The 24,348-nt window shown below is 36.8% G+C and overlaps 2 protein-coding genes across 5 annotated transcripts; both read left to right on the top strand.

Annotated features, from left to right (window-relative positions):
* The first annotated feature begins 434 nt into the window (after positions 1-434).
* On the top strand, positions 435-16,729 carry LOC125843599 (uncharacterized). 2 transcript variants are annotated; one of them, XM_049522736.1, is made up of 15 exons: positions 435-619; positions 2,464-3,127; positions 3,210-3,522; positions 4,658-4,804; positions 4,972-5,060; positions 5,175-5,267; positions 6,116-6,242; positions 10,201-10,265; positions 10,345-10,519; positions 12,110-12,295; positions 12,382-12,429; positions 13,761-13,910; positions 14,048-14,130; positions 14,927-15,042; positions 16,206-16,729. In XM_049522736.1, exons 2-15 carry the CDS (start codon positions 2,535-2,537, stop codon positions 16,301-16,303), a joined length of 2,283 nt encoding a protein of 760 aa, XP_049378693.1. In that variant the 5' UTR covers positions 435-619; positions 2,464-2,534; the 3' UTR covers positions 16,304-16,729. The 2 variants fall into 2 exon arrangements, with proteins under 2 accessions (XP_049378693.1, XP_049378694.1); XM_049522737.1 differs by lacking the exon at positions 435-619 and having other exon boundaries at positions 2,447-3,127.
* A 1,130-nt stretch (positions 16,730-17,859) lies between these two features.
* Positions 17,860-22,595, top strand: LOC125844837 (pentatricopeptide repeat-containing protein At4g01570). 3 transcript variants are annotated; one of them, XR_007444194.1, is made up of 3 exons: positions 17,860-20,386; positions 21,765-22,200; positions 22,294-22,595. XR_007444194.1 is itself a non-coding variant. In XM_049524186.1 (2 exons), exon 1 carries the CDS (start codon positions 17,902-17,904, stop codon positions 20,350-20,352), a length of 2,451 nt encoding a protein of 816 aa, XP_049380143.1. In that variant the 5' UTR covers positions 17,860-17,901; the 3' UTR covers positions 20,353-20,386; positions 21,908-22,595. The 3 variants fall into 3 exon arrangements, 2 of the variants coding, with proteins under 2 accessions (XP_049380143.1, XP_049380142.1); XM_049524186.1 differs by having other exon boundaries at positions 21,908-22,595; XM_049524185.1 differs by having other exon boundaries at positions 21,765-22,595.
* Positions 22,596-24,348: the final 1,753 nt, after the last annotated feature.

The following is a 24,348-nucleotide window of genomic DNA, read 5'->3' as shown; positions in this document are numbered from 1 at the left end:
AAACATATATTGAGAGGATGAATGAAGAAAGAGGGAAAAGATGAATTAAGGAAGAAGGGGGGATGGGCTTACGGAGGAAACGACATATGTAAAAAAAGAAGAAGATGATTTGACTTGTTAATGGATATGGACCATTAATTAAGGAGTAGATAATTATTCAATTCCTTATGTAGGGTTAGTGTATCTGATTAAATTTTTTAAAATATATGATATAATTATTAAAAGTGGTAATATATGTAATTATTTTAAACTAGAGGTAAATATAGTATATATGGTAGTGATTATGTGTAGTTATGTAGTTTATCCTAAATCCAATACACTTCCATAATGGCCCAATACATTGAGCCCATGTATATAAAAATCCGGCCCAGTTAACTCTTTTAGTAGCTTTCTACTCATTTCTCGGGAAAAAAAATATTCTTGCTCCCTACTCCAGTATTCGCTGTTACTATAAATTGATTACCGCGAAGACTCTCCCAAAATTCTCTGTAAATTTCTACACACGAAAAAAACGATTTGATTTTTACAAAAAATATTATTAATTAGTGAAAAATCAATTCTTCATCACTGCGGATTTGGTTTTCATTCGAAACTACGAATTTGTCGATCGTCATTTCAGGTCAGAGAGCTAATTCAATGGCTTTTTTTTCTGTTTTCTGTTGATTTTAATACTATTTTTGTGGTTTTTTTCTATTAATTTTAGCGTACATTTGTTTGTTCAATGATTGTTCTTATTTGAAATGCATACATTGAGCATTTTACTGTATTTTGCTTGAGTTGAGGTAGTGCGAAATGATTTGGATTTTTGGATTAAGTTTTTGTTTGCTTGTATGGACTTGTGTTTATGGATGATAAGCAAATGGATACGTTATGTGTGATTTGGTGGAGAGAGCTGGTTATAGAAATAGAAACTGATTTTTTTGGATAATGAGGAGGAAATTGTTGAATTAGGAAATGTTTCAGTTGTAGTAGTTTTTGTAGATTGGGATGGTGTTATGGCATTGTGAAGGTTTCTGTAGCTGTGGAAGAAGGACTAGTGTGGATATGTGATTCAATGAGCACGCGGATTTGGCATTTTTGTTTGCGACATGGATTTTAACTTTTCTTTTGTGGGAGAAGCGAAGGGGAAATGGAGAGTGTTTAGTCTAGCAGAATGTAATTATTGTCTTTTATAGTGTGGATATGTGATTCAACGAATAGCTGATTTGGCGTTTTGGTTTGAGACATGGATTTTGCGGGAGAGGCAAAGGGGGGAAACAGAGAGTGTTTATTCTAACAGAATGTAATTATTGTCTTTTATAGTGTGGATATGCGATTCAATGAACAGTTGATTTGACGTTTTGGTTTGCGACATGGATTTTGCCTTTCCTTTTGCGGGAGAGGCAAAGGGGGAAATGAAGAGTGTTTAATCTAACAGAATGTAATTATTGTCTTTTATAGTGTGGATATGTGATTCAACGAATAGCTGATTTGGCGTTTTGGTTTGTGACATGGATTTTGCTTTCCTTTTGCGGGAGAGGCAAAGGGGGAAATGGAGAGTGTTTAGTCTAACAGAATGTAATTATTGTCTTTTAGCCACAGAAAAGAATTAATGTAATTGCTGTTTATCATATGAAGTTAGTGCATTCACATTGCACTGGTCCAGTTTTATTGTCATTTATTTAGTAATTTAAAATTTTTACAAGTGAAAGTTAAAATATTGGAAAGGGGAAGTGAAGTTTAGGGTGATGAGCTGGTTGTAGAAATTGAAATTTTTGGGATAATGAGGAAGAAGTATGATATGGAAATATCTTGCTTGTAGTAATTTTGGTAGATTGGGATGAGTGATATAACATTATGAAGGTTTCTGTAGCTGCGGAAGAAGGATTAGTGTGGATATGTGATTCTGTGAACAGCTGATTTGGCATTTTGGTTTGCCTCATGGATTTTGTCTTTCCTTTTGCAGGAGAGGCAAATGGGGAAATGGAGAGTGTTTATTCTAACAGAATGCAATTATTTTCTTTTAGCCACACAATTTTTTTTAAAAAATATAATTGTTTATCATCTGAAGTTAGAGCATTTACATTGCAGCTGGTTCAGTTTTATTGTTTTGTATTTAGTAATTTAAAAATTTTACACTTGAAAGTTGAAATGTTGGAAAGGGAAAGTGAAGTTTAGGGTGAATTGAATTGCAGCACGATTTGTAACATGGATACATGATAGTTACTAATAACTGTTGTGGAGAAGATTGGTATAGACTGATAATGACTTTCTCATTCAGATTCAATTACATCAACTACGAGTCCTTTTTTTGGCTTGCGAGGAGGTGGTTATAATGAGGAAAGAAGAAAATAAAACTGAAATAGATTCATATGCTGTTTAATTAGTTGATCCAAAAAATTCTGTTAAGTGAAATGCTTATATGATTCCATGTATTTAGTTAATTATGATCTTTTATTCAGTATATTCTGTTCTATTGGTCAGGCTGGCGTCAGGCAAAGAATTTCTGGGATATGTTATATGAGCTGTATGCAAAGTAGAAGAAGTTTTTGCTAATGGCTTCAAGAGCAATATTGAGAAGGAAGAGGAACCTCTTTGATTCTACTCCGAAACCTCATACCTTCATTCGAGGTTTTTCGAGCTATGAGAACTGGGGATCATCTAAGGCGTCTAATTCTTGGGATTGGTGCTCTACAGTAACTCATCAACCTCAGAATGCAGATAACAGAAATGAAGGAAGTTCATATCCGTCAACCAAAGATGAGTTACTAAAAGTTTGGGGAAAACATGTCCTACTCAACTCATCTGAAATTCCAGCCTTGGGTTTGAGAGTTGGAAGATGTGGGTCTCTTCCTACTTTGGGGGGCAGGTGGATAATACACCAACAACGATATTCGACAGCTGCAGCAGGTCAACCTGATTTTGGTAAAGGAAATGATAAGGATGCAGAACCAGCTGTTAAACAGAAGAAAGAAGCTTCACCAGAAGAATGCGATGAAGCAGTTGAAGATTTAACCATGGCCAAAGCCAAAGCAAAAGCCAAACAGCTTCAAGATTCACAGATCAGTATTAAACCTGTACTAAAGAAAATTTGGGCAATGCTATTAGGGATTGGTCCTGCTTTGAGAGCTGTTGCTTCAATGAGCAGGTTGAAATTATACTTTATTCCTGTAGAACAGATAGGTAATGTTCTATACCTTTTTCTTAAGTCACTTTTTCACTTATTCCAGGGAAGACTGGGCAAAGAAGATCCGGCACTGGAAGGATGAATTTAAATCAACTATGCAACACTATTGGTTGGGTACCAAACTGCTTTGGGCTGATGTTAGGATATGTTCCAGGCTCTTGTTGAAAACAGCTAAGGGGAAGAGTCTTTCCAGGAGGGAAAGGCAACAACTAACACGGACAACAGCTGATATTTTTAGGCTGGTTCCTGTTGCAGTGTTTATTATTGTTCCATTTATGGAGTTCTTGTTGCCAGTATTCTTGGCAGTGTTTCCCAACATGCTGCCGTCAACCTTCCAAGATAAGATGAAAGAAGAGGCAAGGATTGTGCCAATTATTCCAGTGGCTATTTTCTTATGTGCTAAAATTTATTGATGCTTCATTCCTCTCTCTATCTCTGACGCCAGAATTTGTGACAGATTCCATGTGCATGCAAAATTATAAGTAAAATAATGTCAACTAAGATAGTAAAACTATGAAATATTTTTTCTTTGAAATAGGAAAGATATTGATTTGCTTTCTTCCCTATTTCCTTCAAAGAAAAATATCCTCTATTATGGCTTGACTTTTCCCTTGATTAGTCATCTGCGCTCATTATTAGTGTTTCCTTTCAATGTTAAACTCCTTTAGTCGCTTAATTTGAAGGATATCTGTGAGGCAATGATACGCTTCGAAAAAACCCTTTACCTAGCTACCATTGCTCTCCCTTTTCTGTAGTGTAGATATTCCACGATGTGTGCTCTCTTTGTCTTTGTGGAAGATTAACGATTGGAACACATGTAATACTTTACTTCCTGAATTAGCATGTGCAGTTTGTCAAGATTGCTATCCTTGACAAATTCAATTGGAAGAGGTATAGGCTTTTTATAATCCAAATCTCTTGGATGTAAGTCAATTCTCAAGATATATGAGTCCTTGGATATAGAAGGGAAGAAAAGGCTTTGTGGTAAAGTTATGGAAAAACATTATATCCTCTTTAGCTCTTTAACATATCAGTGGATTGGTGTAGGGGGCAAAGCTTTTCATTTGGTTATTGTTTCATTTTAATCTAGAGCTTTCTGTGCTTCGTATAGTCAAATCTTCTGCAGGTTGTATTATACCTTAGAGTATCGTATATTTTCTTTGGTATAATTATTGGGCATCGCCGATCCCTTTATCTTCAGGTAAATGCTCAGAAGGCTAAATTATATACATATGTCTGCTCGTGAAAGTGTGTAACAGGGAGAATCCAGTTATAGGTGTTTCGACAATATTTGGTTGAAGTTTAAAAAAATGCCATGTTGAAGTTAAAAAATGTACCATGCCAAAGTAAAAAAAGAGTGTGGAAGTTGTATAGTATCTTTAACTAACAATGGGTGCCTCTGGTCGGTTGGATGTGATTTTGTAGGCTTTTTATTTCCATCAAACTCTGTGTATGCATGTCCTTATTGTGTTTCAATTGCTCAAAATTTAGGAGGCTCTGAAAAGGAAGCTGAATGCTAGGATCGAATATGCAAAGTTTCTACAAGAAACAGTCAAAGAGATGGCAAAGGAAGTTAAAAACTCACGAAGCGGAGAACTAAAGAATACAGCTGAGGATCTTGATGAATTCATGAATAAGGTAAAATATTTATTTGTCACTTCTCTTTTGGGTTTTTCTTTCATCTGTATTTTTCTGCAATTGGCAAATCTTGAATTATTAAACCAAAGAGCTCTTATTTCTGCTCTTCCCCCTCCCTTTCCTATCTGACTACTGTAAATGTAAATGTTGATATAAAAATTGACCAGGTCAGAAGGGGTGCTAGTGTATCTAATGAGGAAATTTTAGGATTTGCCAAGCTTTTCAATGATGAGCTCACTCTGGATAATATCAGCAGGTTTCTACCTTATTACACTTTCTTGGTTTTGTTCTTACTAAATGGTAACGTTCTTGCATATATTGCTAATGGTTAAAATATTGTAGTGCATTGCTAAGTACTCATTAAATGCAGACCGAGGTTGGTGAATATGTGCAAATATATGGGTATTAACCCCTTTGGAACTGATGCATACTTGCGGTTCATGCTTCGAAAGAGGCTCCAAAAGTAAGTCTCGTTACTTTTCATTTTGAGCTAACTTGGGTGTAATATTTTATATCCTTTTCTCTCCAAATTATGTTCTTTATCTTTCTTCTTCAACAAATATTTTGCCAGCTGATCTCTGTTTTCCGTTGTACTTCTGAATAACTCAAGCCTAAATAGTTCATCTATCTTTTCTTCCTTCTGTTGTGCCTTTTTTTCTTTAGTATAAATTGGTCTTCACTATTACGGGTTTTCATTTAGAGTTAACTTATGTCTAGCCTTTCTCTCCAAATCATTTTTCCCTTCTTCAACAAATATTTAGTCAGCTGATCTCTATTTCCTTTTAAATTTAATAACTCGAGCCTAAATAGGTCATTTATCTTTTTCTTCTTCAGTCTGCCTTTTATATTAGAAATAGACTGATCTTCACTATTATGGTCAGTTTGTCTAAGAACTGATTTTCATTCTTATGGTCAAAGACATAATATATAAACGCACCCTACTTGGCTTCAACTGACATCTATGCCCTCCAACTTTGGGTGTGCATAAATAGACACTTAAATTTGTATAGAGTTGAACAATTAGCCACACCCATCCTACATGACAATTCGCGTGAGATCAATTGATTTGTATTATGTCATGTAGGACGCGTGTATCTGCTTATTCAACTTTATAAAAGTTTACGTGTGCACACCCAAAGTTGAAGGGCATAGATGCCAATTGAGGCCAAGTTAAAGGACACATTTGTGCTAGATTTCCACTTGATCTTTGTGCTTACGTCTTCATTTTGGAGATAAGTCAATATTTTGTGATGAATGTGCTGTAGAAGCAGAATTTCCCCTCATTTAACTGAACTTTGCTGCTTTTGGTAGGATTAAGAACGATGACAAGATGATTCAAGCAGAGGGTGTAGAGTCCCTTTCGGAGGATGAGCTCCGTCAAGCCTGTCGAGAACGAGGCTTACTTGGATTACTCTCAGTAGAAGAAATGCAACAGCAGGTATGCTTTGATCTTTTGTTAGTCTCGTGTAAAATTTTTACTCGGGGAAATTAACTACTTCCATCTCTAAATTTTGTGCATTTATTCTTACCTTGTGCATAGTGGTTTGCACCTTATTTCTGCACCTTTTGGTGTCTTTATTTTTGCAACTCTGGTGTATCTTGCAGAAACTACTGGATTTGGTCAAATTAGTTAGATTTTGTAGTTAGTATAGTAATTTGAAGCAACTTAATGAGAAACTTGATATGTTATTTATTACTTTCGAAGTACTCTTTGGCTTTGGAAAATTTAAAATTGACAAGTATTTATCCAGAGAATTGTGTGTTATTCCAAGTGGTCTGATACGACTCTATCCCTTATTTCTTTTTTATATAGGTAAATCTTTATTGGAATGTTGGAAAAGTAAAACCTCATAGATGCATACAAAAAGTAAAGAAACCTACATCAAAATCTAGTTCTCTACAAAGAGCCTCTTGTCATCAGCAGTGACTAGAGAGTATCACACCTGCTCCAGAACTTCATGGAAAAACAAAAAAATTTCACCAACAACAACAACAACAACAACAACATACCCAGTGAAATCCCACTAAGTGGGGTCTGGGGAGGGCAGAGTGTACGCAGACCTTACCACTACCTCGTGGAGGTAGAGAGGCTGTTTCCGGAGGACCCTCAGCTCAAGTACGACAACCCAAGTAAAAGAAGAGAAAACATTATATAAGACATAGTATCCAATAAGAGAAAAGTGCATAATCAACAAAGGAGACAATAACATCAAGAAAATACTGTGAGAGGTGAAACGCAGTAAACGACAACTGGCTATAGGATCACAGACAAGAACTACAAGAGCAAGGCTAGGACTACTACAAACGCTACCCACCGAAACCCTCGCACGGAAAGACAACACGCTAGCCCTACTAACCTTCAACCTTAATACGCGACCTCCACTCCTTCCTATCTAGAGTCATGTCCTCGGTAATGCGAAGCTGAGCCAAGTCCTGTCTAATCACCTCTTCCCAATACTTCTTAGGCCTACCTCTACCCCTCTGCGTACCCTCTACAACCAGCCCCTCGCACCTCCTCACTGGGGCGTCTTGCACCGTCTCTTCACATGCCCAAACCATCTCAGTCTCGCTTCCCTCAGCTTGTCCACCACAGAGGCCACTCCCACCTTCTCTCGGATAACCTCATTCCTAATCTTATCGCTCCTAGTGTGCCCACACATCCATCTCAACATCCTCATCTCCGCAACATGTAGTTTTTGAACATGTGAGTTCTTGGCTGGCCAACACTCCGCTCCATACAACAAGGCCGGTCTAACTACCACTCTGTAGAGCTTACCTTTAAGTTTCGGTGGAACTTTCTTATCACACAAGACTCCAGAGGCAAGCCTCCATTTCATCCAAGCCGCCCCAATGCGATGTGTGACATCACCGTCTATGTCACCACTTCCTTGGATTACAGCCCCAAGATACTTAAAACTTTCTTTCTTAGGAATAATCTATGTGTCAAGTCTCACTTCCTCATCTGCCTCATCCACCGCATCACTGAATTTGCATCCCAAATATTCAGTTTTGGTCCTACTCAACTTGAATCCTTTGGACTCCAGCGTTTGTCTCCACACCTCCAGCCTCGCATTAACTCTGTCCCGCGTCTCATCAATCAGTACTATGTCATCCGCAAATAACATACACCATGGTACCTTCTCCTGAATAGACCGCGTTAACTCATCCATCACCACAACAAATAGAAAAGGGCTAAGGACTGATCCCTGATGCAGCCCTATCTCAACTAGGAAATGTTCTGAGTCTCCTCCAACCGTCCTAACCCGAGTCTTGGCTCCACCGTACATGTCCTTTATCGCCCTAATATAAATCATCGGGACACCTTTAGCCTCCAAGCCCCTCCAGAGGACATTCCTCGGTACTTTGTCATAGGCCTTTTCAAGGTCAATGAATACCATATGTAGGTCTCTCTTCCTTTCTCTATATTTTTCTACCAGTCTTCGCATAAGATGAATGGCTTCGGTAGTCGATCGACCCGGCGTGAATCCAAACTGATTCTCAGAGATGGACACCCCTCTTCTCACCCTCATCTCCACCACTCTTTCCCAACTCTTCATAGTATGGCTTAGCAGTTTGATACCCCTGTAGTTGTTACAGTTTTGGATATCACCCTTGTTTTTATACAACGGAACCATTGTACTCCACCTCCATTCATCAGGCATCTTTGTTGTCTTAAAAATAACATTAAACAGCCCAGTTAACCACTCTATACCTGCCTTGTCCATGCTCTTCCAAAATTCCACCGGAATCTCATCGGGTCCGGTCGCTCTTCCCCAATTATACAAAAGTATTTTAAGTCTCTCAAACAATCTTCTGGTCCTTTCTCTTTATATTCTTCTTGAAAAGGTTATTCAATGCTCTTGAAAGCAAGGGACACATCTCTTGGTGCTTTTGACTTTATTGTATGGTGGGGGCAAATCTTTCTTCTATCCTAAGACTTCATCTTTGTTCCCTCCCAATCCTCTTGTTTCTGTCCTATAGGATCCCCTCTCCCTGCTCTATGTGTGTCTTGTCAATTACTGCTGTTTGCTCGCTGGATATGCAATGCCTGGTATTCCCCTAAATCTTTTGCTAGCTTTATCTTTCAGCTGGCTTTGGATACAATGTACTCCTTCCTTCCCAGCGGCCTGAAATTGCCACTAGATTTTGCATCAGTAGGTTCAAGTAAATTTTTATGGGATATATGGTTTTTCAGAAAATGTCAACCAGGCTGGTATTTGTGCTACAGTTTTTCTTTTTGATAAAGTAATAAGTTTATTGATGTTTGGGAAAAAATCAGCACTATACAAGAAATATTTAAGGGAAAAAGGACAAATATAACCCTGAACACGTAAATGGTATGCAGATACCCTCCGTCATACTTTTGGGACATTAGTGCCCCTGCCGTCCAAAAACTAGAGCATATATGCCCTTCACTCTAATGGAAGATTAAATAGGGACACGTGGCGCAATCTTATCCGTCGATCCGATATTTAATAAATGTCGGGTCAATGGATAAGATTATGACACGTGTATGTCCGTTAGTATAAAGGGTATATATGCTCTAATTTTTGGACGGCAGGGGGCACCAATGTCCCAAAAGTATAACGGAGGGTATCTGCATACCATTTATGATAGTTTAGGGGTATATTTGTCCTTTTTCCCAATATTTAAAAAAGGTAAAAAAACCTGCAAAAAGATTTGTTTTTTAATAACAATACCCAATCTTCTATGATAAAGGAACTTCATGGGTGCACCATACATAACAAGGAATAAGAGGAACTTCTCAGTTGTACAAAGTTCATCTCTACATCTTCAAAAGCTCTTATTTCTCTCTCCAAGTGGCTTACATAAGTGCTAGTGGAGCAACATTCCATGGCTTGTTGTCTTCTCTTTCTTCTGCCACAATTCCAGCTGAACATTGCCTGTGATCACCCAAAGTATTCAAAACCACCTCAGGAGTAGCTTGAAGCTATCGGACAATGTAAGAAAGTGCTTTAAGTACATCAAAATATGGGACACCTGATGGTGTTCATATTATATGCAAGGATCTATTGCCTTTGAATGGAGTATATGCCAGAACAATTAATCTGAAAAAGAGAAGAATGATATCTGGACAGCAAATTCACTGTTGCTTCTGTTTCGCTCCTTTTATTTTCTAGAAAGAATATTTAAAACAGTCCTAATATCATCAGCATGCATATAGACATGAAGTAGTTGAGACCTTGACAAACACAAGCTAGTATATATGGTAATGTATTTATTTTACAGCAGTTTGGAAGCACAACACACTGCATTTCCTTCTCATTCTCCAGTGCTAGCATATTCAAATCCTGCTTGTGAACTTCAATATGTTGGCTTCATTATGGAAGTGCAAAAGACTTATCTTGAATTCTTGCATGTTAATATCTTTGCAGTTGCGAGATTGGCTGGACTTATCGCTCAACCATTCAGTGCCATCTTCTTTGTTAATCCTTTCTAGGTAATTCCATTCCACATTTCCAGGATCTTGTGCTATGGACTATCAACTGAGCATGTGACTGCTGTTTTATTCTCCACAGAGCCTTCACAGTGTCAGGTAAAGTAAAACCGGAGGAAGCTGTTCAAGCTACACTTTCATCACTGCCAGATGAGGTGGTGGACACTGTTCAAGTTACATCTATGCCATCTGAAGATGCTCTTGCTGAAAAGAAGAGAAAGCTAGAATACTTAGAAATGGAGGAAGAGCTCATCAAGGTAAAATCTTGTTTCTTCTATTGTGCTGACTGTTAATCTAAAAATGAATAAGTGGCAAGACAAATTAATGGGAATGCGCTCTTGCTGGTGAATGATATAGTGAACTAAGCACTGCTTCTATCCCTCTGTCCTTTTACTCTTCTATTTGAACTTTATGGGTCATGAAACCTAATTATTATTTTAAACTATTGGGAAGAATTCATATTGGTCAAGTTTAGAATATTGTTTCCAGAATTAGTTAGCAATACTTGAAAGACGAATCATACTTTCAGCTTTTAATACGCTATGCCAAACTTAATGGCCTTGGTTAAGTGAGAGAAAATGTAGATTTTTCTTATAAGCAAATTCTATAAAGTGCTACTCGCTAAAATAAGTCACATGGAACTTTTTCAGTATAACCCTTTCATCTCCATTTTGTTAAGAGAGAAGTTTAGTAGTTGGCTCAATTTTAACATCACTGTTATTTAAATTTACCATTTTGTTATTGAAAATTTATACGTGCAACCCGGAGGGATAATACAGAACTCCTCTTTTTCATGTGCTTGATACAGTTGCTAATCTTCCTAACCCAATTCCTGACCAGTTCTTTTTACAAGCATCTTTCTTACCTTTTCGGTGCAAAATCTTAAATGTGGATTTTAGTTTTTTGAAAATGGTAGTGTGTTTGTTATATTCATCAGCGCCACAAATAAAGGCCTGGTATATCATATCTACAGTTACAGTCCCTAACAAAAATGTACAACGAGGCCAAAAAGTCTAGTAATGATTCTGCATCATCTTGTGGCTGATCTTTACACCAAAAATAAAAAAGAGATTTACAAGGACTCTTGATCTTCTGGGATTGAACTGCTCTCGCTTTCAAAACATCTAGCATTCTTCTGTTTCCAAATTGTCCACCATATGCAAACTGGAAAAACTTTCACCACCCTTTGTGATAAGTTTTTCCTTGATGCCTTTCCAACTACATGTAAGGTCAAAAGTACTCGGGGCATCACCCAAACTATTTTAGCTTGAGCTGCAAAAAGTTGCCATAGTTATCTGGTAATTGAACAGTGTAAGAAAAGATGCTCATTGGTTTCAGCTTCCTAATGACATAGAAATCACCTATAGCTGAGCTGGAAACCCCTTCTCTGAAATTTATCATGGTGAGACAAGCTTTCCTTATTACTAACCAAGAAAAGCATACCACTTTGAAAGGAGGTTTTACTTTCCATATCTCTTTCCACTGTAAATGTGGATACTACAGTGTCAGGTTTCAAATAAATTATGTGACGATGGTTGAAGATATCTGTTGACCATTTTGAAACTATACCTCTGATTTCGTAGCATTTGTAGGAGAAGCATCTTTGTGGAAGGAAAAAACTTTGTACATTTGAGGAGTAGCCTCTCATTCCTAGTCTCTTTATGGTGCACCCATGAAGTTACAATATGTATAGAAGATTGGGTGTCATAGAGAATCATATTATGCTGTAATTCTATACATTTTGGTAAACTGCTTGTATGTGTGTGATTTCCCCATTATTAATAAAATTATTTACCTTATCAAAAAGTGTGTTTTTAGACTACTAATTCTAAAGTCGTTGCTTTTAGGAGGAGGAAGAGGAAGAAGAAGAAGAGCAGGCTAAGATGAAAGATAAACAGAAGGATGTAGCTTTGGAAGAGATGACTCTTGCAACAGCTAAAGAAGCAGAAGAACTAAAGAAAACAAAAACTTTGGATCAACAAGAGCAGCTTTGTGAGCTTAGTCGTGCAATTGCTGTTTTATCATCGGCTTCTGTAAGTACTTTGCTGGAGCTTTTCTTTTGTACATTGGATCTTGGATCTTTGCTGATCATGGCCTGCTTTGTTGCTTATTCTTTCAGTCCGTAAGCCTGGAGCGTCAGGAGTTTTTGAGACTTGTCAAAAAAGAGGTAACATATCATTGCTTGATTATTACTGTTGTGAAATATTTTAACATGCCTGATAAGGAATTTAAGCAAAAGGGAACTGTCTTCCTAGATTTCATGCTAAATCTGTTACTGTAGTTTTTGTTGTCTTTCTTGAAGAAACTAAACTGGAAAGCTTGCTTTTCGAAGTCAGATTATTGTGTTTATCATTATTTAAACAACGTGAATGTCTTTCCATTACTTGTCTTTCCAGTTTGAATGGGGTCTTGCAATGTCTACTAGTTCAATATTGTTCACATTAGGACTTTGGATCAATTTCCTTTTTAGAACTTAAATCACAATTAGCTTACGGTAGCTGTGGGTCTGATGGGAATAGTATGAATTTCTCCTGATTTCCAATACCTTAGTCATTCTGATGAAGTTTTGGGAATGTTCATCAATGGGATTTCAATTGTCCCTCTGATATCTGATACCACCGCACTTTATTATCTTATGCTTGTTTCAATATTTCGTAGTTGTGATATATTTGCCATTATTGATATTTAAAAAAGATTACATCGAGCATTTTGTTAAGCACTTTTGCAATAATACCTGTTAATCATCAGCATTACCTGAGGTTTAATTAGTACCTTTTGAGGTTATTATGTAGCAATATTGGTGATGGTGCAATCGAATTTACTGCCTCTTGTTATTTTGATCTTTCAGCATCAGTCATGTGATTATGTGTCTATATAGATTCTCCTTCTTTCAATTACTCAATGTACCTTTTTCATGAGGAGCTATCTGTTCTAGGATTCTAACTGGGGCAGGTCATAGATTACAAAACTTAAAAGAGCAGCAGGCATTAGACAGGTTTTGGACAATGGAAAATAATTGAATGTGTGTTCGGGTACCCAACTTGCTTGCTTGCTGTTCTTTTAGGTCTACTGCAGTATTTGATCAAGTTTCTATTATTCAAAGATAAATGTGGTAGGTAAAGAGGATGGAAGACGATTTTGAAACTTTAAACTTTCATGTGTTACCTTCTGGGTCGAGCTCGTCGCACCGGGTTTGCCTAGTGCGGGTTACCTCTCCTATGTGGTTTGCGAGCTATTGTATCGGAGCGGGGGTTTTACCCTATGCGCACCCAAAGGGTAGCGGCTGCGGGTTTCCTTGTCATCAAAAAAAACTTTCATGTGTTACACTTTATTTATCCCTCGACTGCTTTCAGCCACCTTGTCCTCTTGCAATCATATTCGTAGGTGCTTTTCTACTGTGGTTAGAAATTGTTTACACAGCATAGTGCGTGCGTATGCTAATACAATGAAAATGCTACACATTCAATGTTGAAGCTGTTTTTGTATCGATAATTGCAGATTGAGTTGTACAATAGCATGGTGGATAAAGGTGGCCCTGAAGGTGAAGAAGAAGCCCGAAAGGCATATAAAGCAGCTAGGGAGGAGGACAGTGACCACACTAAAGAAAGGACTGTAGATGATAAAGTTTCTTCAGCACTTATTAATAGGGTAAAGCTGATTATCCTAGGAGTATTTAGCTTTGGGCTTTAAATTTTCACACCAATTCTTGATTTCCTTTTTGCATTATAGTTGCAAGATTATATGCATGAACACTCATATTACCTCCTGGCATTACCACTCAACAGGTTGATGCAATGCTCCAAAAACTTGAAAAGGAAATTGATGATGTGGATGCTAAGATTGGTGATCGTTGGCGGTTACTGGATAGGTATGTACAGAGAAACTAATAATATGGATTACAAATTGCACTCAAGGTACTATCCAAAAATCTACAAAGAGGCAGTTCTAAGCAATCTGAACACAATCTCTATATTTCACCCGAGTTTAATATCAGCTATTGCCCCACTGCACAGCATAGATAATAACAAATTTGCAAGTGAACATTGAGGTTTTCATATCCAATAAATACATGTTCTGCTCAGCTTGTTCATTTGAAGTAATTTCAGCATGATCACCTATATCAATTTATAACTGTTCTCACCTACATGTTCTAAATCATGAGGAAATTTTGGGGTTGTGGAGTTCTGGCCATTAGCCACTGATGGCTGTTCTGGGACACAAGCCTGTTGGTATTTATTCTCTCTTAGATAATGTAGTATATGGAGTATCTTATGTTTCAGAAAATCGTGGAATGAAGTGCGAATCTCAGATGAATAAATCCAGTGGATGTCAATGCATCTGTGCATCCTGTCTCTTTGGTTAATGCAAATATTAAAATCCTTCTTTTTTTGTGGTTTGGGGAAACACTTACATCTATTTATTTCATAAAGATATGACCTGTTTTATCTTGCTGAACTATCAATCATACAAAAAGAAAAAAAAAATTCTTCATGGAGAAATCTTGTTTATTTTCATCCATCTTTTTATAACCCGTGGTGTCGTGCCAGGTTGCGTGCTTTGGAGAAATTTTGTTTATTGTTTCTTCTTTATTACTTTCTACTGGTTTTAGTTTCCACTGGAAGTAATATTGCAGAATGAAGTAACTGTTGTGCTTCTTGCGGCAGGGATTATGACGGAAAAGTCACTCCAGAGGAGGTGGCATCTGCTGCTTCATACCTCAAGGATACATTGGCGAAGGAGGGTATTCAGGAGCTCATAACCAACCTTTCCAAGGACAGAGGTTAGACATGAGTAGTTTGATAATTCTTTTTTTTTTTTTCTGTTTTATAACGGGTGTTTTTTACAACTGTAATGAAACGTGGTTATGGTTATACCTCCCAATATCTGCTGTATTTTTTAGGACCTAGGGGGATAAAAGAGATAACCTAGCATAAGAAAGTAAGATTTCGATTGACATTTTGAAGTTGGTGATTGCTTGATGAAGCATAAAATACATCACTTGTCAAAGCAAAAAATAGTAATAATACGTACCGCTTTTAATTAGTTTCCCAGTAAACACCAAACAGTCCAATCATTTAGCTTTTCTCTTAATCCACATATATGTTTTGAAATGGAAGGAGTCTGATGGTAGAATCTTTGTTTATGAAAAATCACATTATAGTAGTACTTTTATTACAAAAAGATTGATGTAACGTAGTTACGTACTAGTAATTTGTAGTCTATTTCTTTTTCTATGATTCGATTTGTTGTATGTACATGTTTCTATCATACTTTAACTACTACTCAGAAGGAATATACTTTTAAAAAAACTGAAGAATGTACATTTGAAAATTTTATTTTCTACAAGATAACATTATGGTAATACAGATCAAAAGGAGAATCTGCACATCAATTGGGAATAGTTTGGAGCGATAGATCACTCAATTAATGAACTGTATACATACACGAAATCATTGCTAGCTTTCACATTTTCTTTTCAAAAAGAAAACAAAAAAGGAGGTAAATTTGGGTCCATGTTGAGTGACTTAGGGGTCATTTGGTAGTTGGATAGAGTTATGTAGATATTAGTAATGTGGGTATTAGTTTCTTGGCTTCGATGAGTAGCACGATTTTTTGTGTTTTATGATAGTTCCTGTTTGACATAAGAAGCTCCCAACTATATCTGGAGATTAAAAAGTCAATTTGACTTGCCTATTATAATGGTCGTAGATTGAGATATTAACAATTGTTGATTAGATCTTGAAAGCATGATTACGAGGCTTGGTTTGAATCTTACTGTGAAAATATTGCTGTCATTTTAGAAATGTCAGGTGTCACTAAATAGAAAATGTTGCACATAATTGGGACAGAGGACTTTATTTTATTTATTTATTAACTTTCCGCAGTGGATGTATGTGTTCCTTACTAGTATCTTTTTTGTGTTTTAATTGGTATATTTAACAGAAGGAAAAATCCTTGTCCAAGATCTGGTGAAGTTAGCCAGTGAAATAGAACATGCTGAAGAGGAGGAAACTACAGAAGAGGAAAAAGCTCAAAAATAAAACCCATACGGTGATAGTTTTGATCCATTTACTGCTAGCCATGTTAGTCACCAACCTTCCATTTTATACTAAACGCGTTGTGCTTGGTATCTCATCCGGACAGGTATCAACGTAGGTCCTTATGTGGCTGCTTGTAGTCGAATATATATTCGATTGATAAAATGCACTCAGATTCAATTTCACAATAGCTAAAATGTGCATGTATATGGCTGTGTCAACACTTGAATATTCATCTCTACCCTGCCTCACCCTTAGCTTTATATTGTATCTCTACAGTGGAGAACATAGCAATATCGTTTATTACCGGAGTAATTTGAGAAACCCCGGTTCAAGTTTTAACTCTTTAAGGTGACAATCATAAGATTTGTGAAGAGTTTGGTTATGGTTTGTTTATCTTTCAGAAGGAAATCTATATGTTTTGATTCAGTTTTGGCATATTGACTGTTTTTGCAGCAACTGCTACATGTTTATCCCAAGCTAGTCTTGAGTTGTATTTTGATTTATAAAGAACGATTCTTTTGAAGTTATACATAATCTCCAATAAGCAATGGCATGCGGAAAGGCTCTAAGTGCATACTCTTTGAGCATCCTGATAGAATGATCGATATTCACATCTCTCTCATTTTCAGTGATTTTGCTATAGTTAAGCGGATTCACCTCATATCGGGTGAACTAATTTTTTATTTTTTTTAATTCATCACATTTTTACTCTTATAAGTAATATGAAAATAAATAAATTTCCCAACAATATTATACTAGATGTACGTGTATAATAGAAATAATACGTATTCACATAGTTATAACTCAGCACAACTTGTGTAGAATCAATTTGCGATCATATTCGGATAGGTAGGCATAAACCTTTAACCCCTACTCTCTTAACGTTTCTTATATTTACTACCCTTCCCTCAATATCTCCGTACAATTCACCTCAAATTAAATTTGAAAAAGAAAATTTGATGCTCAAAAGTCTAAGTTGTATTTTTTTTTTTTTTTTTTATGTTTGGTAAGTAAAATAAAAAAAGCATTATTCAAAAAGTATTTATATATAATTTAGGTAAATATTATGAGAGGCAAGTGTTAGGGTGGGGATGGTGGGTGATGAGAGTATAAAAATTATTTTCCTACGTCCATCATACATGTACTTTTTTTATTTTTAAGAGAGTTGTTTTCCTACTCAGCAACTTTAGCCAATCAAACATTGAAATCGAAAATTGGGAAACATATTTTAAAAATATTTTCCTCTATATCAGACACATCCTTAGCTTATTTTTTCTTAAATTATTCTAAATATATAATTCTTAATCACTAAAATTGATGTTGTATTTTTAGAAATTACTTAAATGAATTAGTTGAGCGGAGAATCTATTAAAAAATAACATCTCTATCTTATTAATTTACTGGGGAAAAAAATCTTATTAATTTAACTTTTTTTATATTCCATTCGTAAAATTACACTCGTGTACCAAAAAAACAAAATAAATACTTAATTGAAAGGGTTTAAAATGTAATTGCATTTCAGCCCAGCCCCACAGTGGATCCTCTTTCTCCCGCAAAATGCAGTTTGATGGAAAACCTTCAGCTCAGTCACTATTGCCATGGCCACAAAAGTACAAAGAAATCTCTCAGTTTTATACAGTAGAAGACAATTCTCCGTCGCCGGAGCTGCATACGCCGGTAAGAGCTCGACGACGGCGGCATCTAAGGTCGGAAACTTACTCGTCGTCGCTTCAATTGCAAAAGCTTTGATAAAGCCAGGAGGAACACGTAACCTAGAAAAGTATGGAGATTCAATTCCCTTATCAGAAAGCCTAGTCCTTCAAGTTCTCCGCCGCAACAATTTGGATGCTGAAAAGAAATTAGACTTCTTCAAATGGTGTTCTCTCAGGCCTAATTTCAAACACTCTACCGAAACTTACTCTCAAATGTTCAAATCCATTTGCTATAGTCACAATCACCGGGAAGCTATTTTTGTATTGTTAAACTCAATGAAGGATGATGAAGTGTTGCTTAATTCGGCCACATTTAAGTTACTACTCGACTCGTTTACTCGAACTGGTAATTTCGATTCAGCTCTTGAGATTTTGGAGTTTGTAGAAGGAGATTTGGATAATTCTAGTTGTTTAAGTCCTGATGTGTATAATTCTGTACTTATTGCTCTTGTACAAAAGAATCAAGTTAATTTAGCTTTGTCGATTTTCCTTAAATTGTTGGAAACTAATGATGGGAATAGCATTGGGGTTAGTAGTGCCGTTGCGTGTAATGAGTTGCTTGTTGGCCTTAAGAGGGGTAATATGAGAGCTGAGTTTAAACAAGTTTTTGATAAGCTTAGGGGAGGGAATGTGTTTCCGTTCGATAGATGGGGGTATAATATATGCATTCATACATTCGGATGTTGGGGGGATTTGTCTAGTTCTTTGAGTCTTTTTAAAGAAATGAAGGAAAGGGGAAGTTGGTTTAGTCCCGATTTGTGTACTTATAATAGCTTGATTCATGTGCTTTGCTTGCTCGGGAAGGTTAAGGATGCTTTTGTTGTGTGGGAGGAATTAAAGGGATCATCGGGGTTGGAACCTGATGCTTATACCTACCGAATCGTTATACAAGGTTGCTCTAAGGCTTACCTGATAAATGATGCGATAAAAGTGTTCACTGAGATGCAGTACAATGGCATACGTCCAGATACTATTGTTTATAACTCCCTCTTAGATGGATTACTCAAGGCAAGAAAGTTGACAGATGCATGCAATTTATTCCAGAAAATGATTGAAGATGATGGTGTACGAGCCAGTTGTTGGACCTATAATATTCTTATTGATGGCTTGTTCAAGAATGGGAAGGCTTTGGCTGCTTATACCCTATTTTGTGATTTGAAGAAGAAAAGTAATAATTTCGTGGATGGGGTTACTTACAGCATTGTCATTTTACATCTTTGTCGGGAAGATAGGCTTGATGAAGCACTGAAGTTGGTGGAAGAGATGGAAGCAAGAGGGTTTACTGTTGATTTGGTTACTATAACTTCTCTTTTGATTGCAATCTACAGGGAGGGACATTGGGACTATACAGAGAGGCTTATGAAGCACATCAGGGATAGCAATTTAGTTCCAATTATTATCAGGTGGAAAGACAGTATGGAGGCTACAATGAAAGCTCCACAGAGCAGAGAAAAAGATTTTACACCCATTTTTCCATCCAACAGGAACTTTGGTGATATTCTAGGCCTAGAAAACTTAACAGACGCTGAGACAGATACTGCCCTTGGGGCAGAGGATGCTGAGATACACTACCAGGAAAGTGATCCGTGGTCATCATCGCCATATATGGACATGCTGGCTAATAAAGTTAGCTCCCAAAGTAATTCTTCAAGAACGTTCTCTCTTACTGGAGGAAAACGAATAGACACTAAAAGTGCAGATTCTTTTGATATTGACATGGTGAATACCTTCTTGTCAATATTTTTGGCCAAAGGAAAATTGAGCATGGCTTGTAAATTATTTGAAATTTTCACCGACATGGGCGCTGACCCTGTTAGTTATACTTACAATTCTATGATGAGTTCATTTGTCAAGAAGGGATATTTCAATGAGGCATGGGGCGTTTTACAGGAAATGGGCGAGAAGGTTTGCCCTTCTGATGTAGCAACGTACAATGTCATAATCCAAGGCTTGGGAAAGATGGGAAGGGCTGATCTTGCTGATGCCGTACTAGACAAACTGATGAAGCAGGGAGGTTACCTTGACATTGTAATGTATAACACCTTGATTAATGCCCTCGGGAAGGCTGGCAGAATTGAGGAAGTAACTAAGCTTTTCCAGCAGATGAAAGATAGTGGAATAAATCCAGATGTTGTCACTTACAATACACTAATCGAAGTTCATGCCAAGGCGGGTCAGCTTAAGCAATCTTATAAGTTTTTAAGGATGATGTTGGAAGCAGGGTGTGCTCCGAACCAGGTAACTGATACAACTTTGGACTTTCTGGAGAAGGAGATCGAAAAATTGAGATACCAAAAGGCATCCATGAAACGCCCAAATGTAGATAATCCTTTATGAGAAACAGCTTTACACTTCAGGGGAGGGAGTTCAGGTATGATGTTCTTCCATAAAATAGTACAGGTCAGCATTTGCATATTATTCAACATTGCTTAAAGAGTTGTTCTTCTGGTTTAAAGCGGGCAATCTTTGAAGAAAAAGTAGTGGGCAATTCATATGGCTGGTATTCTGAATACAGTTCTTTTTTTCATGAATGTAAAAGCTGATAGGTTTTCAATAAATAACAAACCAGGATCTGCGTTGATGTCCTTTTAATACAGTCTGGAGATGAGAAGTTTGAATCACTGTTTGCCAATGATCTTGTTATTTATGTTTATATATGGCTTTGCCTAAGCGGACATGTTTCTGATACATCACACCACTTTTGAAGAAGTTGAGTATGTGAATGCTCGTTGGTAGCACATCCTGACCTTCAGCCCTAGATAACTAAATTTGAACATCAACATAATTTGATTTCAACTTAGAATTTTATTTATTTATTTATTTATTTTTGTCAAAAAAAAATATTTCTAAGTTGAAATCAAATTATGTTGATGTTCAAATTTAGTTATCTAGGGCTGAAGTTAATTTCTACTTAATGGATAGATATTCAAGCTAAAAAAAATATATATCTTTATGACCAACATTTACTTTTCGAGAATGCAATGGGATTGGTTAGAGCTCAAAATCTTGATTTCAGGTTTTTCCTGGTCCACTTAGTCTATATTACCTGTCATCCAGAGTTTAGATCAACTCAGGATTTGTTTATGGAGACTACCCTTTGGGGTGGCCCAGTGGTTTGGGTTTGGGCTTGGGACTTCCATGTTGGAGGTTTCAAGTTCGAAACCCCTTGCCAGCGAAAGCAAGAGTTTGCCTTCTGGGTCGAGCTGTCGCACCGGGCTTGCCTAGTGTAGGTTACCTCTCCTATGTGGTTTGCGAACTATTGCATAGGAGCGGGGGTTTTACCCTGTGCGCACCCAAAGGGTAGCGGCTGCGGGTTTCCCCTGTCATAAAAAAAAAAAGGATTTGTTTATGGAGACTGGAAGCTTATAGCATACTAATGTACTCCTATAAGAACTATAACTGAAAGATTTGGAAAATCAATCTCCCTGCAGATACCCTTTATTGATAGATTCATAAAGTCTCCACGAGCAAGCTATCTTCTATCATCGTTCTCTTTTATTAACCTTGAAGGGATGCCAAATACAGTGCTAGAGTTCTCCAGAGATAGTATTCTTGTTTTGCTTGGTTAGTACTTAGTAAGATAGACTTTGCCTAACTTGTGGTTTAATGAAGAAACTGAAAATATCATTGCTATCTGAGAGACGAGCTCTACCGGATAATTGTCCTCATTCTGTTTCCAATTTATGCCTCTTATGTTTTGCAAGCTCTATTTCTTGACATTTTCATTTGAACAAATTCTTATGTTTTAGGAGGCCCATGAAGAAGCTGAATTCATAGAGCTTGGAGTGTGTAGCGTTCAAAGCAAAAGTTAGTCCAAAAGGTTGTCAAACCCATTAAATTGGAGAAACGAAGAAGCAGCACATCAACTGACAGAAACTTGATGATGGCACAGAACTGAGCTCTCACAATGGCTGTTTCTCATCGTAGTGGATTGCTTTGAAATGTTAAGTGTATGTTTGGTGCTCCTGCACAATGAGTTGCTGATGGCCATATTTGAGATGTCCGGGGGAGAATAAATGAACATGAGAGAAGGCGATGAAGTTATAATTGAGCTTGTCACTGGCGCATGCATCGGTTGGCAGAAAATACATGTGGATTGACACCTCATTCATTATTTTCACCTAAGAATAAGGTCAGCACATCCTAGCTGTCAATGAAGTGAGATGAAAATCATAAGAGACTAGGGTATGATTCCCAGCACTGTTAAAAACGTTAAGTGACTTCTTCCCATATGTGTAAGCATTGGTGAACAGAGTTATCTAGCACATGTACTAGCAGGTAAGATGTGTGTGGAGATTATGAGGAGAGCATTGTTACTCTTATGCCGAAATAGGTATGGCTTTTCTCAGAGAGCTAAGGCATTCAATGAAGACGTCATGAAATTGAAGGTCGAAGCAATGTCAAGCAGACACTCATCAAAATGCAAGTAACTGAAGTACATAATTATGGAGGTATGTACCAGTTGATTGAACAGTACCTGCTATGGACTTGGTTGAATATCTTAATTTGTTTGTACCATAGAACACATGTATTTGTGTTGCTTCTTATTTCTACCATACTTGCTAGTTTTCCTAAGAGTCGGATTGTATTTATTCATTCTTTCCCATTAAGCTCTACCTCTAAGATTGAGTAAGATTTGTGTACACTTTATCCTTTCCAAACCCCACTTTGTGGGACTACACTGAGTACATTGTTGTTGATTATTTCCCATTAGCTACTTTTTGTATGTCTAGTTCTTGAGTATACCATTTCCCTTGCCATGCTCCCCCCGCGTTTGAAGTGGTGGATTTAGAGCTTAAGCTATAATTCACTAAATATTTACAAAAAACTAATTGTGGCTAATTTTGAACTCAATTACTCCATTTATAATTCCAGGATTTACCAATACATCAAATCAAATATGAAATAAATTTAATCTCAAATTTCATCCCGGGATAGGATATTTCAAAACCCCTTTGTAGTATAGCATTAGGTAGTGTTTGGTATGACGAAAGTCCTTTTTTTAAAAAAACCCGAAGATATTATGTGATATTTGGCATTTCGTATCTTTGTTAGAGATTTTAATGAAACCACTACGTCAACTTCACTGATTCTAGAAGAGTATGTGATGAGTTTAACTTGTGTATTTTTCCTAATTGGCTGGCCTTTAAAAAGGAGATTGTTCAATCTAGAAACAGTAAATCCAAAAAGTCAGTAGAAAAATATAATCAACGTGAAAATGTCACTTTATTATGAAATTTATATGTAATCAAATGTAAAACTTTTCGAATATCAATATTTGTTAATTAATTTACATCATATGCATAAATAATTAATCTAGAATTCAATAACCTTTTTTGCTAGATTTTATGATCTATAAACACTTCTAACTCTAAATACAGAAGAACACATTACACATAGCATTGAATTTCAATACTCATTTTCAATTAGCACCGACTCTTCTCCAAGGGGTCTTTCTGTAGAAACCTCCACTAACTATCATCGTTTTTTGATGATTTCTACTTGTTTCACACCTCCTAATATCTGATGCAAAATTGTCGCCCCTTCTTTTATTTCTTTGATAATAAAGTCGGCTATCTTTGTGACATCGAGCTATCGTCTAACAAAAAGTTTGTCATAATTTCTATGGCAAAGCCATGCAATGTTTTCGCAGAGAAAAAGACCTCAATGACTTGGCCAACACGTTAACAAAGTGGGGCCTACTCGTCAACTCCATCAATTTCCCAGTGGGCCCAACCTCCTTCTTCTTCTTCTTCTTCCTGCTCTTCTCCAACGCCGTCGTATCTCCGCCGTCTTCACTCATCGGAATCACCGGTAGCGGCAGAGCACAACGACGGCGCCCTTGTCTCTGCTTAATTTCACTTAACTCCATTTCAGGATTAAACTTCACAGGTCCAAACATGAACATTTTTCTCCGAGACTTGGCTGACATAGACGTAAGTCCACTAATATTCACCCTCTCCTGCGAACTGTAAAATCGGGCCGAACTGGCCCGATTTTGATTATTCACCGGCGCAGTAATGTGCCGGTGAAACGAATTGGATCGAAATAACGGAGATAAATTTTTCTCCTGATCAACAGATTCATTTTCATGGCGGATTATCTTTCCACAGAAAATGATATCTGAAAATGTATAATTTTCAGAATATTCGTTAAAAAATTCGAAAAATTCTTGTGATGAAGATGAAATTTTTGGACTTTCATATCCTTCATAATTATTCATTTGAAGATCACATAAAGAAATTGTTTCCAAATTTTCTAGTTCTTCTTCTTCTTTTTGAGTTTCTTTTTTGTGTTTGAATAACTTCATATTTTTTTCTTTATATGTTGTGG

This window comes from Solanum stenotomum, chromosome 11, assembly GCF_019186545.1.
Source record: "Solanum stenotomum isolate F172 chromosome 11, ASM1918654v1, whole genome shotgun sequence".
NCBI lineage: Eukaryota > Viridiplantae > Streptophyta > Magnoliopsida > Solanales > Solanaceae > Solanum > Solanum stenotomum.
Note: the sequence above shows the minus strand (reverse complement) of the source record. Positions and strands in the feature narration are given on the sequence as shown.